At 35.5% G+C, this 14,552-nt stretch overlaps 1 protein-coding gene across 3 annotated transcripts; it reads right to left on the bottom strand.

The window, feature by feature from the left end:
* Window positions 1-30: 30 nt before the first annotated feature.
* Window positions 31-7,359, bottom strand: LOC7488069 (ABC transporter G family member 22). Of its 3 annotated transcripts, none has more exons than XM_024587271.2 (11): window positions 7,200-7,359; window positions 6,203-6,605; window positions 3,925-3,995; window positions 3,081-3,316; window positions 2,696-2,851; window positions 2,369-2,552; window positions 1,953-2,261; window positions 1,581-1,868; window positions 1,061-1,345; window positions 868-975; window positions 31-560 (listed from the first exon to the last, which is right to left on the bottom strand). In XM_024587271.2, the coding sequence occupies exons 2-11, from the start codon at window positions 6,582-6,584 to the stop codon at window positions 345-347; spliced, it is 2,235 nt and encodes a 744-aa protein (XP_024443039.1). In that variant the 5' UTR covers window positions 6,585-6,605; window positions 7,200-7,359; the 3' UTR covers window positions 31-344. The 3 variants fall into 3 exon arrangements, with proteins under 3 accessions (XP_024443039.1, XP_024443040.1, XP_024443042.1); XM_024587272.2 differs by having other exon boundaries at window positions 6,837-7,317; XM_024587274.2 differs by having other exon boundaries at window positions 6,203-6,592; window positions 6,837-7,317.
* Between the last annotated feature and the right edge of the window lie 7,193 nt (window positions 7,360-14,552).

The following is a 14,552-nucleotide window of genomic DNA, read 5'->3' as shown; positions in this document are numbered from 1 at the left end:
CAATAGATATGCTCGAGTCATAGTTAGGTATGTCTAGCAATCATTACATTACTGCATTTATTAATATAAAAGATAAGCTTGGGAATTTGAACTTCTTATGACGTGATAACATTTCTAGGAATTCTCCACATGTAAAAATCGTCTCACATGGCTAAGATAATGCATAAATGTTGACGTTGAGGTCTTTGCTATCCAAAAATCTTCTTGGAGCTGAAAATTTGATATCTCTGGATTGGTAGCCATCGCTTGTATCCCTTTTTCTGATCCGTGGAATGCAAGTTTTCATGGAATAGATCTTTGAAGTCAACGTGGAAGCCCATAATTGCTCTGAATATTGTAGCTTACTACGCACCAAGCTTCATTCTCCGCAAGGAAATATAAGCCAAGAGGCGGTAGCCGAAAACCATTGCCACCAGGGCACTAACTTCCGTCAAGCCACCGTCTATTCCAATACCATTTATAGCCGGTGTCATATGTTCATATTGAACCTTGAGAAGCAGCTTATAGGTGTGGTAGTTGAAAGACATATAGCGGATCCAAGATACAAATACTGGAACTTTCTGCAAAAGTGAAGACCATGTGTGATCATTTGTGTCAAGGTAAGAAAATATTGAATCAAAACTAATTCTAGGAGAGAGAGTTATTATTTAGTGAAGTAATGAATTTCAGTCCTGATTGCTTGTTTTGAAACTTTAATATTGATAGTAGAGGTTATCGAGTATCTTTTTCTATCGGTCAGGCAATGTCAGCAAAATGAGTCATGTGGTGCGAATCCAAAATTCAATATCTATGAAAAAATCACTCAAATATTTCATTAGAGAGGAACAATATAGAGTAATGTGCGTAATGATCTTTGATGAACTTCACCTTCACAAAATACCCTCCAGCCAGCATGAAGGTCATCACAGTAACTGAAGCCAGAGTTGTGGCCCTCTTTAAGTCCATCAGGGTAGCCCCAATAGCTAGTCCGAGTCCCTGCCATGCAGAAATGCTTGGTTAAATACATAAATTTCTTATGCTTTTGGCACCCTTCTTCTTTAGTATTGCAGAGAAGGCTTACCTGAGCAGCAACAATGCAGAGAAAAACCGTGAGCATGGTTAGGAAAAAGGGAGCAGCACTCAATCTCAAGCCTGCCATGAAGTAGACGACGAGAAGAAAAAGTACTGGTAGTATTAGATCAAGTGGAAGGTCACTTGTAGTCCTCGCCAAAAAATATGCACTTAGTCTGTACATGTCAGCTGCACGTTCTTTACTCAACATGGCTCTTTCTTGGGGAAATGTGAAGATTGCTGTGAATACTGGAAAAAATCCCCAGAAAACAGCAATGAAGAATAGCAGCCCTGCCTGTAATGCAAGAAGGTTTATGTTTCCTAAGTTAGCGAATTGATATAATTAGTGTAAAGGAGTTTCAGGAAACAAGGAATATGCATCTATGATTATGAGCCAGACTAATTTTTGGTAATTCAGCTGATATTCAATGGTTTCGGATAGGTTTTCAGAGAGTTGCTTTAGTAAAACTTTGAGCCTGAAATGGCAATGAGAATGTCCAAGGGTTGATCTTGACCGGACCATTATTTACCTGATCTTGCAAACCTTTAGGGCTACTACTATCTGACTTCCACCATAGTAATCCCAAGATAATTGCAGTAGAGAGGACTTGGGTGATTCGCAACCAGCTAAAGTAGTCATGCCGCCTTTCTTTGATTCCTCTGCAGAACAATATCGTATATTGTTCCCACCAGCTTGCACCCCATTGTCGCTTCCGGGAAGATACTTTTGACTTCACTTCTTCATCAAGGGGTATAGGAACCATAAGTTTCTTCTTCTCTTTGTCTGCAACTCGAGTCTCGTAGGCCTCCACGAGATACTGTTTTTTTGACAGAAACATTCTCTAGTTAAACAGCGGCTTTTGTTACAAAAGCAAAAATTCGCGTGCATAAGACTTCGTTACCTCATGAACAACCGCAGGAGATGGCTTCCCGTTTCTCGTTTCAGCCTCTGAATTCCCTATTTGCACTTTATCCTCCAATTCAGATGGGACAGAAACATCATTTATATTGCCATTTGCAAGGTCTAGCAAGAACTCTGCTGGGTTCATGGCAATAAGAGGGTTGCAACCTATAGATGAGAAATACAGCATTGCTTCTGATGCTTTTCCAAAATAAAGCAAACTCCCTTTCCCAAGAAGAATCAACTTGTCAAATTTGTGGAAGAGTCTACTCGATGGCTGGTGGATTGTTGTCACCACAGTTTTCCCACCCTGCCATTTGATTGAAACAGGTAATTAGTACTATAAAAACGCAACACCCCTACAAAATCTCTTGAAAGAAGGGACAAAAACTTGAATACGTATCCCAAATAGAATACCTCTGCTATATCTTGTAACAACTGCACTATCCTTAAAGCAGTTGTAGAATCCAATCCTGAGGTTGGTTCATCAAGGAACAAGAGTGAAGGATTGATTATAATCTCATTGCCAATGCAAACTCTTTTCCTCTCCCCACCTGACACACCTCGTACAAATGAGCCTCCAATCATAGTGTCTTGGCACCTGGGCACATCAATTAGCTTTCAAGAATAAGCAAGATTAATCAGAAGCTGCTGAATTTATTACTCTGGTGACCATTCTTGAATTGAATTATGATTACAGATATGCTCATGGTTGATGATGATATGAAAAGCAGAATTCACTACCTCTCTAAGCCTAGCTCATAGATGACATCAATGGCTCGTTTTTGCTTTTGTTCTTTTGTCAATGTCTTTGGCAATCGAAGGAGGGCCGCATATGTCAATGTTTCTTTCACTGTGAGGTGAGGAAACAGAACGTCGTCTTGTGTCACGAATCCTATCCTGCCATATGATTTTGATGTGCATTTGCACTGATTCAAATTTCTATTCGTACATGTAATGTAACAAAAATTTCAACTTAGATGAACGCAGGTTCTTGTTTCTTTTCATTGATTTTCAGTCATGGATAACGATGAGGAACAATGACGAATAACAGGTCATTTCAGTGCTATAACAGCCAGTAGTGAAGAAAGTAACTAACCAGTCATGCACTGATATTTAAGTTTCTTACCTACTTTTTAGAAACTTGGAGTATGGCTGGTCATTGTAAGTGAGTGAACCACCAACAGTGGTCTGATTTAACCTTCCGCCAATCAGATTCAGAAGTGTTGTCTTTCCACTTCCTGAAGGTCCCATAAGCGCCAAAACTTCCCCTGGATCTACTGAACCACTGATTCCATACAAGATATCCTTCTCCTCGGTTGAGGTCATTCCTTTGATAATCACCTTATATGTGACATCTGTGAACTGCAGATTCCGAAAGAAGAACAAAGTTCAGTTCTGTAAATAGTGGCAGCTTTCATTGTTACATGATTATTCAATATATAGTTGGTCAGTTATGAAGTCTTGTATGATAGAAACTAAAGAAAAACTGTCCATACCCTTCTTTCCTTAACATACAAGCATTGCTTTTACTCAATGCTTGAGCTCGACTGGGGGACTGGTCTAGGTAGACTCATGAAAACAAGTGAAGATAGCTTTCTATCCTCAAATGCATGTTCTTACAAGTGTTAATAGAACTCTCTTAAGACCCCGTTAAATAGTTTCATGGCAAGTTAAGATATTGTGCTGCATATTATTTTTGTTGGAAAGAAGGGAGAGTCTTGTACAAAAATATCATATAGAATGAAACTCTGTACAAGACTGAACCTGACCATGCTAGCTAGCCATATTCTATGGATCGCGTTGATTTGCTAGATCATAATTCTCCATCCTTGCCTGTCCAAATAGAATGTATCGACATCAATCCGTGTCAGTACCATTAGGAAAGGCATGTTTGAACACTACCGGTGCATGCTGGCTCTACATGGAGAATAAACAAGATAGGAAACCTGCAGCATGGCAAAATTTGTTACCTTTAGGTAAATTGGCAAGGTAGGTTCAGTTTGAAATTTCGGCTTCCTGGTTCCAGCTTCAAGATCCTCCGCTGCAACAACCATAGATATAATGCTTTGTGAACTAACGAAAGAATCAAGATTTTTCAATGTAAAACTTGCTGTTGTTTTGCTTCTTGATTGACAACTAACATGGGAATGGGATTGCTATGAAAGTGGTATGTGATGAGCATTATAAGTAATGCCATTTTGGCCAGTTTTTCTCCCTCAAATTATTAGTTCCAGCTTATGCCAGTTGAATGACCAGATATTTCACATCTGAACTTGAAATGAGAAGTGATTTGTGTCGTATCTTTTTTCACCCTTTTGTGGTCACAATAATTCCTGAATATGTGGCTGTCATAGTCACAATTTAAAGATCCCAGCAAAGTCAATCAACTCTAAAAGAACCCTGTAGCCTCAATATCATGTGAGATTAAGAGTTTTATCACCAAAAGAGGATCATAGCAGAAAAGGAAAAGTGTTGAGATCATTTTCAAAAGTCACATTTGATTTAGCAGGCGAATGATTTTTGCCAAGAACATCGGAAATAATAACCTTAATGAAAGTTACTTAAAGGCAATAAGTCAGCAAAGTCTGAGAGCTCGGGGCCCAATTATATCTATCATTTTGATGATCAAAATAATGATAGGATGCTTCAGGGTCCATATGGAAGACTTAATTTATTCCAGCATCACATTCGTGCCTCCTGCTCATCAGTAGTCTCTTTCTTTGGTACAGAGGATGCGACAAAGAGACTCGGCTCCTAACAGATTTATTACACCAGAAGTATCAGCAAGTAAAAACAATTTACACTGTCGGGAAGGATATGCGAGACTTGCAAACAAGACGCAAGAGGACAACATTTTTTTTATTTTTGCAAAAACAGAAGATGAATTTGATGTGGATTAAGCATATCTATTATTGAAGAAAAGCAAAAAATTAGGATAGGATAAATACCATATACCGATCAAGTATATATAGTACTGTAGATTTGTAAGTACAAAAAACATTTGGATATGCGAAATCAAGCTACCCCGAGCCGAAAATGGTGTAAAGAAAAAAAAAAGAGATAGAAACTATATGGATACTTAGCTAATGGTTACGAGAAGAGATTGGATATCAACCTTCCATTAACACCAGTAACTTTGGATACGAAAAAAAAAAATCATCAGGTGGTCGGCTTGGTCTGTCAAACTCAACCTCTAGTTCGGGTTGAGTTTGAGAAAAATCAAATTAGAATCGACTCGATTTGATTCCGAGTGAATCCACAATTCTTTTACTTGAAAAAATTATTTAAAATAATATTATTATAGCTTTTTCTCAAGAAGATATTGAAACGAAGATTATACGAGCTTATTTAATAAGTAGCTTATATCTTGAGATTGATCAACAATGTAGAGCGCACTGATGGGGGGAAATGAATGGAAGAAGTACAGTTTTTTTCTTTTGATTGGTGGGCAAGGGACCCACTTCTCACTGGCTTCACGTTTTAGCAAGTGGAAGTGATACCATTGTCACTTTCTTCCCAAGGTCAGAAAGTGGCCCTTTTTCCATGTTGAAATATCGCTCACATTTAAAGTTTGGTCAAGCTTGCTGCCTAACTTTCTGGTACATACACTAATTATATATTTGCTCTTAGCTTTACCAATCATATGCTAATTTCTCAGATAAATGGATAGATTCCTGCTGCTATATTTAGAATAAAAGCGAGTTTAAAGCAATAGTTTATCATGGATGCAACGAAAAAACATTAAGAAAACAAGTTGTGTTCCTATTTCTGTTGCCCAGATACCAAAAAAACCCAAAACGCACAGAACCAAGGAGATGGACTCGATGATCGATGCCAAAGACACCATTTTCAAACTATGAATGTATAAGATGATCATATATATAGAGAGAGAGCTCGAAGAAAAGCAGCATGCATGAACACACACACAGAACCAAGCTAGTTTTAAGAAATCCTGAAATCACATTTATATTGTTCTGATCATCACCAAATTAATATGCAGGTGGTGTGTAACCCATTGTAACTTGTACTTCATGGCTAGCTAAGGGTTCTACTTTCTAGCTAGTTCATGAAACCTTTTCGAATTACTAAGGCTAGAGAAAAAACTGGTGAAGGATTTACCTGTACACCAACGGCCATAGATATTCAAGTGGACCACAAAAAACCATACGAAATTAGAATAACTACAACCACATGCTGAGTAGCTGCATGAATTATAAAAGAAAATATATATTGTGTGTATATACTTACGTATATCATCGTCACTAAACGGCTTGGAGTCCGCTATTTCATCAGGTGGCATGTTGAAGCCAGTGAAGGAGAAAGAGAAGCCCAAGCTGGCACTAGAGGCTCGGCTTAGAGCTGCTCCACTGCTGACATCATCCAAGTCAAACTTCATTTGTGCACTCCTTGACTTCCTAATGTGTGTGTTTTTGTTACCACCCGAAGTGCTGCGTCCCGGTGAGGCTGCCATCATCAGCCGCTTGCTAGACTTCCTTGAGAGTGTCCCGCCACTGCTGCCATCAGAAACTCCGATTGCCTCGTTGTTCGAAGGAGATTTAAACGCCGCTGCCACTGTCTCCACCAACTGTTCCGATCTTGTTCTCGCTAAGGATGTGTTCTCTTTCTCCATCTTATAATCTTCCAAACAGTACTATGAAAGAAAATAAAAACATTAGGTTGGTTTAATTCAGCATTAATATGAGATTTAACAATGAAAAAAAAAGGGGGTTAAATGTTCAGATAAATTAAGGAATGACGAACATTGCTTGACATTATTCCCGGGCATGGGAAAAAGTACATAAAAAACCAGAAAAAAGTCTCTTTTTTTTTTTTCAAACGCTGTAAGCAACTAATATAATATAAAACTGTAGACCTTTGTTACCTTTTGAAAATGAAGTTGCTCACAAAATGGTACTATATACTAACAAGTGAGAATATACAGTAATAGATCTCAGTAGATATGTAAGAAGAAGAAAAGACTCAAGATGTGCGTAGCTTGCTGATAGAAAATGGAGAGCAAGCTAGAGCGAGAGGGAGATCTTGATATATATATATATATATATATATAGACTCAAAGATGAGTTAAAGGAGGAAGCATTCATTTAAGCAATGAGGGGAGGGAGGGGGAATATAAATAAGAGAGAGCTGGCCTCCATGGAAACAGAAAGATCGATGGAGAGCTTTGCATAACAAGATAACAAAATATACTGTGCTGGTACAAAAGGACTTGCCCTAGTACTCGTACCTTGAGATTGTAGCTAGGCTAAAGATTAAGGACAAGAAGGAAGACACTTGAGAGAAGTTATGTCCTTTTGAGGTTATTGTAAAAAAGGTGTCAACTGCAACTCTCCTATACGAACAGTATGGGGGCAGCAGCCACTCCTTATAAGGTGCATTTAAGAGGGTCAGCCACCAAGTTACCAAAAACACCCCTAGACTTTTCAATTATGCCTGCTAAATTGTGATAATAACTTCCCTTGTTAACAAATAATTAATATGAGCATATAATTCCACAGTTGTAGCTGTGATCATATTTTCATACATCACATTACCGAGATTCGAATTCTGATTCCAACGTCGATCATACTCCTCCAGTCCTAGCATCCTAGCCCTACACGTGTTCGGATATATATAGCCCTACACGTGTTCGGATAGAGCACCCTTGTGCTAAGTTTGAGATCTGCTTTCGATTCTGCATCAACATCCGAGCTAAGGTATGCAAGCAAGCAAACAAGGCTTTTGACATTTAATGTGTTCTAGCCTTATTAGGTTGTATGATGTGCCGGCTAATGGACTGGAGAAGAGCGACGGAGGCCATGGATTTTGTTTGTTAGGGATATATGGGATGGCATCTGTCGAAAACATGAGGTCTTGGTGGTGCTTCACGTTGCCTGCTCAAGAGGGAATTTAGCAAGGAAAGTTCAAGCCACATGCGTGTTTTCTTCTCTCTTTTCTCCAAAATGTTTACTATAAATTCCGATGTTATTTATCTGTCCTGTTTGTGACATCATTGCTGCGACTGCTGACGTTCAACTAAAATCATATATATACATGCAATTATATAAACTTTAATCTTATCCACGATGTCATTAATAGGACAAAACTAACTTTTATATATGTGTGTCTGTGTCTGTGTCTGGAATTATTTTTTTAATATATGCGTGATTTGTTGTTATCCAAGGAGCGATGGTGGCAGTGAACTTAAATATTTTATTTTCAAACAGAATAAATTAGAATTTTCAATGATGCAGGAACTACCACCAGCATCTTAGCCACCCCTACCATCAGAATCATTGCAGTGCATGCATGTTCTTGTCACTACCAGTATATCACAACTTTTTGCCGCCATTAATCAACCCTAGCTATATATTACTATCACCATCTTCACCACCACACTGGTGGTGACACCGTGATCAATAACTATTACAAGAAAACAATGTAATTAAGGAATTTGCGAGAGGCCAGGTTTCAAGCTTCACTGTCCGGTGTCCCGCGATATAAACTTGAGGAAGTACGGGCTCCGTTGCCATCGTTTGCACAATTCTCTTAATCTCAACTCATGATTTGACACGACATGGAAATGGGATCCAGTGGATTCAATATACAAAGGAAATGTCATTTTACCTTTACCAAATCATGAGTTTGGATACGAATCAAGGATGCGAGTGCCTTACGACTAAAATGTATGTATATCGTTGGTGCTTTCTTTTTTCCTGGATCTTTCATCATTTTTTTTGTCTCTTGAAATAAAATATCTGATAAGCAAATCATTCGTATATCTAACTCGTATATTCATAAAATATATATTTTTTTTCCTACTATTTATTCTATATATGGTACAAAACTTTAATAGAAAGCGACCTTACTGTCCATCATACTAATCCTTTTAAAAAATATCTTCAATGCATTTCCATGTGCATTGTATACTGAGATGCAAGATCAAGGATGTAATGTCTACCTAAAAGATTAAGGATGAAGAATATATTGGTTTCGAATGTCATTCACGTAACAAAAATAATAAAATAAAATTATTCAGGAGTCTCTAGGATATTATTAAACAGATCTAAAGTTGTTTAGAAATTTATTGCCTGAAGATTTGATCTTTTTCGGCTTAATAATTCTTTAAATGCGCCTAGGTTGTCATAAACCGCAAGTCATCCAATTATGCGGTCTCTAACAATAATTCACAAGAATCATTAGTGATAAATCTCTTAAATGAAAAAAGAGATTGTTATGCTTAGAGTGCTAACTCTCTGTTCTGTGACTTATATAGTTTTTTCTGTCTAACAGATAACCTTACAAAAATAATAGGCATAGCTTACTATTTATAGAAAAATCTGAAAAAACCTATATATTGGCAAAATATCAATTTGGCCCTTGAATAATATTCATATATTAATTCATGATAATTTTAAAAATTAATTCAATCAAGTCCTTACTTGATTTTTTTAAGTTTAGAAATATAATCTCAGTATTAATTATAATTATAATGATTCTTAATGTGTGTGACTCATTAAGTTCCTAATATGTTGGCCCGAATATAAATTATAATTATAATTAAATAAAACTACATAAATTAAACAATTTAATTTATTATCAACTCAAAAATTGATTAATTTATATTTGAATATTAGATGCATCATTTAGCAACATGTCATGTATTTAAGAGAGCATCGATCAGTAATATTTTAGGAACAATGCTTTGATGCAATAGCAATCTCATAATTCTAACAATTTTATAATTTCTTTTGCAAAGTATTTTTGTCCTATGAATTTTATCTTTACTCTAGATTCATTAATCTAATATTATATGAATATTAAAAATAAATTAAGTCTTTATTAATAACAAATATGTATTTACATGAATACAATAATATCACGTGTAATTAACTAATTGGCTACAAAGTCATATTAAAATAACATATTATATGTATATATTTAGTTAATTTTTTAAAAAGAATTTAGGGATCACTTTCAATTATTTTTAATTCGTATCATTTTAGATGTTAGTGAGGTTCATATTCAATTATTTTAAAATGTCACATGTATGGAAGTGATATTAATTAGTACATTTAGTATATTGTATGTTACGAACTCCATTAATATTGCAAGAAAACAAAATGTCCTATGTACGATTTGAGTTTTTCTCACATCAAGTCTATGATAAAAGGCGACATATGAAGAGGTGTTTGAGAGTGATAATCATATATATACAAATTTATATTTATATTTAGTTTTAAAATTATATTTTTTTATTGGACTTTAATAATATAGTGGTTTTTAAATCCAAATTTGATTTTGTTTTTCTACATATTAGATACAATTTTAATGAATTAAGAAAAGTCACAAACTTTTGTTTTTTCTCTCCCAATTGTTTCCTCTATTCTTATGCTCCTTAGCTTTATTTTTTTATTCTATTATTCCTTTCCAATTTACTATTTAGCCCCGCATCATAAATTCAAGAAAAAAAAGAGAAAAAATACGTTTGTACTTTGTATTCTTTAATATGTCACTAGAAATCAGAAAGAGGGGCGGTGCCAGCCAACAGAGGGCAAGCCACGTGACAGGGACGTGACCCGGTGAGGGGCACAGAAAGACAATCAGAGAGCATTTTTGGCAGTTTACAACAAAGCTTAACTAGCCGTCATTCCCTTGCCACGTGTGTGCTGCAGAATCAGGATCGCTGACACCTCAGCAGTAGTAAGTGGCTGTGATTAACCTAACCCAGATGCCTCGACACGTGGTGTGATGTTATTGTGTTTGCGTCTTGGACACTTCCACGTGTCTGACATTGATTAATTAATTAATTAATGGGATTTTTTGTTGAATCAGTGGCTGATATTAACCATCAATACTAACAATTAAAGCATTATTATATTTTTAAAAAAATAAAAATACAAGTTTGATTTCTAGAAAATATATTAATTAGGAGGGTCAACTATAAATTCTGATTGAAACTAATTATATTTTTAAAAAAGTGTGAGGATATTTGAATTAAAAAAAAAAAGGGTGGCGATAGCCATTTATGAAAAGATCAAAAGGTTGATATAATCACATTCTCTTGGTGGGTTAATTTTGACGTTGCACTTTTAGTTTAATTTTATCACACAGTGGCATTAATGCCATTAATTAATTTGGGGGGTTCAGGTTATGCTAAGGAGCAGGGATCGGGTAAAACTTAGTCTATGCGGTAAGTTGTGCACCCTTTTCCTTACCAAACAAAGAGGATGAAATTCAAAGACACAACTACACAATCAATTTGACTTTTTAGTATTACTATATCGGCCTATCCCATATGTTAATATATAATTGATGATTTGGGAGGTGAATAATGATTTTATATTAATTAATTGTAAATACCATTTATATATATATACACGTGCGTCTTTTCTATTGAATAATAAATAATGTTTTAATAATGGATATAAGATATGAATATTCCATCCTAGCATAAAATTATTTTTGGATTAGCTTGCATATGCAAAGAATATGCTTTTTATATTTACCTAGTGCATTTAGAGGTGTATTAGCTATTTAACTCGCGTTGCAAATATTATTTTTAATAAAAAAATTGAACATACAGGTATTTGCAACACCATACCCGCAAGAGAGCCTTATTATTTTTATATAAAAAAGTCAAGTGCAAGGGCATGCCCGTGCGATGACTTTATTTTTTAAAAAAAATTCAATTGAGATGCAAAATAAAAATTTAAGGTCTAAAATAAAATAATAAAAAATTTAAACAGCAAGTTCGTGGTAAAATATGAAAAGATGAATATTGCATGTGCACGTAGTGTTTATACCACATCGAGTCTTTTTAATTTAATAAATAAAAAAATAAATGTTATTTCAAATATTTGAATTTAAAAATTGACAACCCATATTTTGTTTTCACCAAACCAAACCAATTCTATGGGTTGGGGGATAAAGCTAAATATATTGAATTGTCAAAACACGATTATTTTTATTTTTTTTTGTCTATGTTAAAAAGAAAAGGAAAAGTATTGACTTGTCCTAATACGAAACCAAAAGAAGCTTACATGTATGGTCTGCAAGGGTGATCATTAAGTTGCGATGTGCCATGTATCATGTATGTATGAGTTGGATCAATCAAGAAAAAGGGGGAAGCACTCCTCGTCCACCGCCAGCCTGTTTCCTGCTGCCAAGTATGTATTTCCATGTAGAAAACTAAACACAAAATGGCCCATATGAATTGGAAGGTGAAATTGACGTGAGATGGTGAGTGCCGATTATGGGGACTAACCAGGACACCTTTTCTTTCTTTCTTTCTTTCTTTCTCTCTTTCTTGCTCACACTCTTGATCATCTCTGTTAAAAAAAAGTTTGGTGGGGGGGTTTTGAAAAGTTGATGAAAAAGTTGTAGATCTGCTGAAAAAGATGATGAATGGTAGGTCAAGTATCATGTGGTTTTGTGCCTTTTCGTGAAAAACGAAGGCAAAAAGGAGAAAAAATGGCCCATCCAATTGGAAAACTGATCCTGTCGTATTTGCCCAGTGACGGACCTACAGCAAGCTTTGGGAGGGGGGAGCTCGGCACCCCAAGCTTGTTCGTTCGTAGATCCCTGTTCTTAGTGATCACTCGTTAATTTCCAGTATATTCGAAGAAGTCGATGTTTTATTGAGTTCCATGGAGCATTCTCTAACTCTAAGCATGGAAACTAGCTAGAAGCATTATAGGTGGTCTAAGTTTACGAAGATGCGTAAAACTTCTTAACTCGTCGACAATCGTCAACTGTTTGTTACTGTGTTTATCAAATTTACAGCACTGTGTGTATAAATTTTGTCTTCAAGTTTTTTTAAAAAAAATTGATTTCAGTCCTTAAATTTGCAATTTTTTCATAAATTTTATTCATTTTAGTTCTTAAGATGGCACCTCAGTTATGATTTTTCATCAACTTTTTGAAAGCATAAGATTTTTCTTTCCTTTTTCCTTCAACAGAAGGAATGCACAGGCAAGAATTTGCTTCCCTGTTCAGCATATTTCGAAATAGAGCTAGGTCCTTTTTGGTCCTTGCATGTTTATAAGGGCTCGACGCCAACGGCGATTTCACTGAAGGAAAACGATTCCTTCATTTGATAGAATGCCTTGCACAGTCAAACAAGTGGAGAGAGACCCTTCAGCCACGCATGGCAACAAATTAAATGTATGAATTAATGGTTTGCTTTCTTTCTGTACTATGAGCATGCTATAATAAAGCAGTACATCAGAAAATGCACATGTAACTGGAACCATTTCTACATGGATTCTTCCAGGAAATTGCGGTGCACCTAGCTTTTTTGACATGGACACAACACAAGAAAACTAGTGGCTTTACTCCTATCAGACAATACACGGCTTCGGTTTGCTCATCACAGAGGACTGATATATACTACGGTGACACGGTGCTGTTCCTGGTGGATCGACAAGGTACACTGAAGGTGCTGGACAAGGTACGATGCACAAGTCGTTGAACTCGTGCCGAACACGGTTGCTGCTGGCCAGGTGCTGGGCGAGGTGCTGCTGGATTACTGTATTTCTCTAAACAAAGCGACAAAAAAATGTACAGATCTGTGTTTTCAGCAAATTGGCAATGAACATATTGATGAACAAATAACATCTTTTTATTTTATTCTTTGATGAATGAAAGGATGAACAAATAACGTCATTGAAAAGAAATATTATATAGATCCAACAAGATAAATTTGTATAATTGAATTATAAATGTATGGTTAAGATGTGTATTTTGCACATCAGTCATGTTCCAAAAACAGTATATTTAGAAATGAGGTTTTTTTTTGTGATAAAATAATGAATAATCATATATTCATGTTCATTTTTCTTTCTTCATGCTTATGAGATGGATAATTGATGGTAAATTATTTAACACTTGTAAAATAGTTTTTTAAATTCCAATAAATTTTAAAAATAAAAGTGTTTATTCTTGTTTTAATATGCTAAATGCTTTGAGATTTAAAATTATTAGTCTCTAAAGAATAGAAATTATGAATTTTTATTCTTGTTTTGCCAGAGTTGAAGAGTTAGAGAGTCATTTTCTCCTGATAGCATTAATAAGAAACAAATATCCCTTATAAAATATTAATGAGATGAAAATATGATAGGTCATTAAGAGATTTTTTATATATTTATAGATATAGGGAGAAGAATATATCTGATATTAATATTTTATTTTAAAAGTTATAAAGATAAACAAACAAGGTCTTATAATCCAACATGAAGCTTATAATGATCTAAAGACCTTTGATCCTTCATGCTTGACATATTTCCAAGCTCATGGTCAATAAATATGATAGTGAGCCAAATCCATGCTTAATTGGGTTTGACATCCAACCAAGTCCAAGATTAATAGGTCAAGAGGGTTGCTAGTCTTGGCGCGCAGCCAAGTCTAGAGAAGAAGAGTCTAGTAGTTCGCTAGACTCATGCTCAATTGGACTTGATGCATAACCAAACCCAAACATATTGAGTCTGATAACTCGTCAGACTCATACCGATTAGGTCTAACAGGAAGATCATCAAGCATCCTTTACTACTAGTATTTACTACAGTAAAAAAAAAAATGATTCAACAGAAGAAAACGAGGG

The sequence above is a fragment of the Populus trichocarpa genome, chromosome 16 (assembly GCF_000002775.5).
Source record: "Populus trichocarpa isolate Nisqually-1 chromosome 16, P.trichocarpa_v4.1, whole genome shotgun sequence".
In the NCBI taxonomy this organism is placed as follows: domain Eukaryota; kingdom Viridiplantae; phylum Streptophyta; class Magnoliopsida; order Malpighiales; family Salicaceae; genus Populus; species Populus trichocarpa.
Note: the sequence above shows the minus strand (reverse complement) of the source record. Positions and strands in the feature narration are given on the sequence as shown.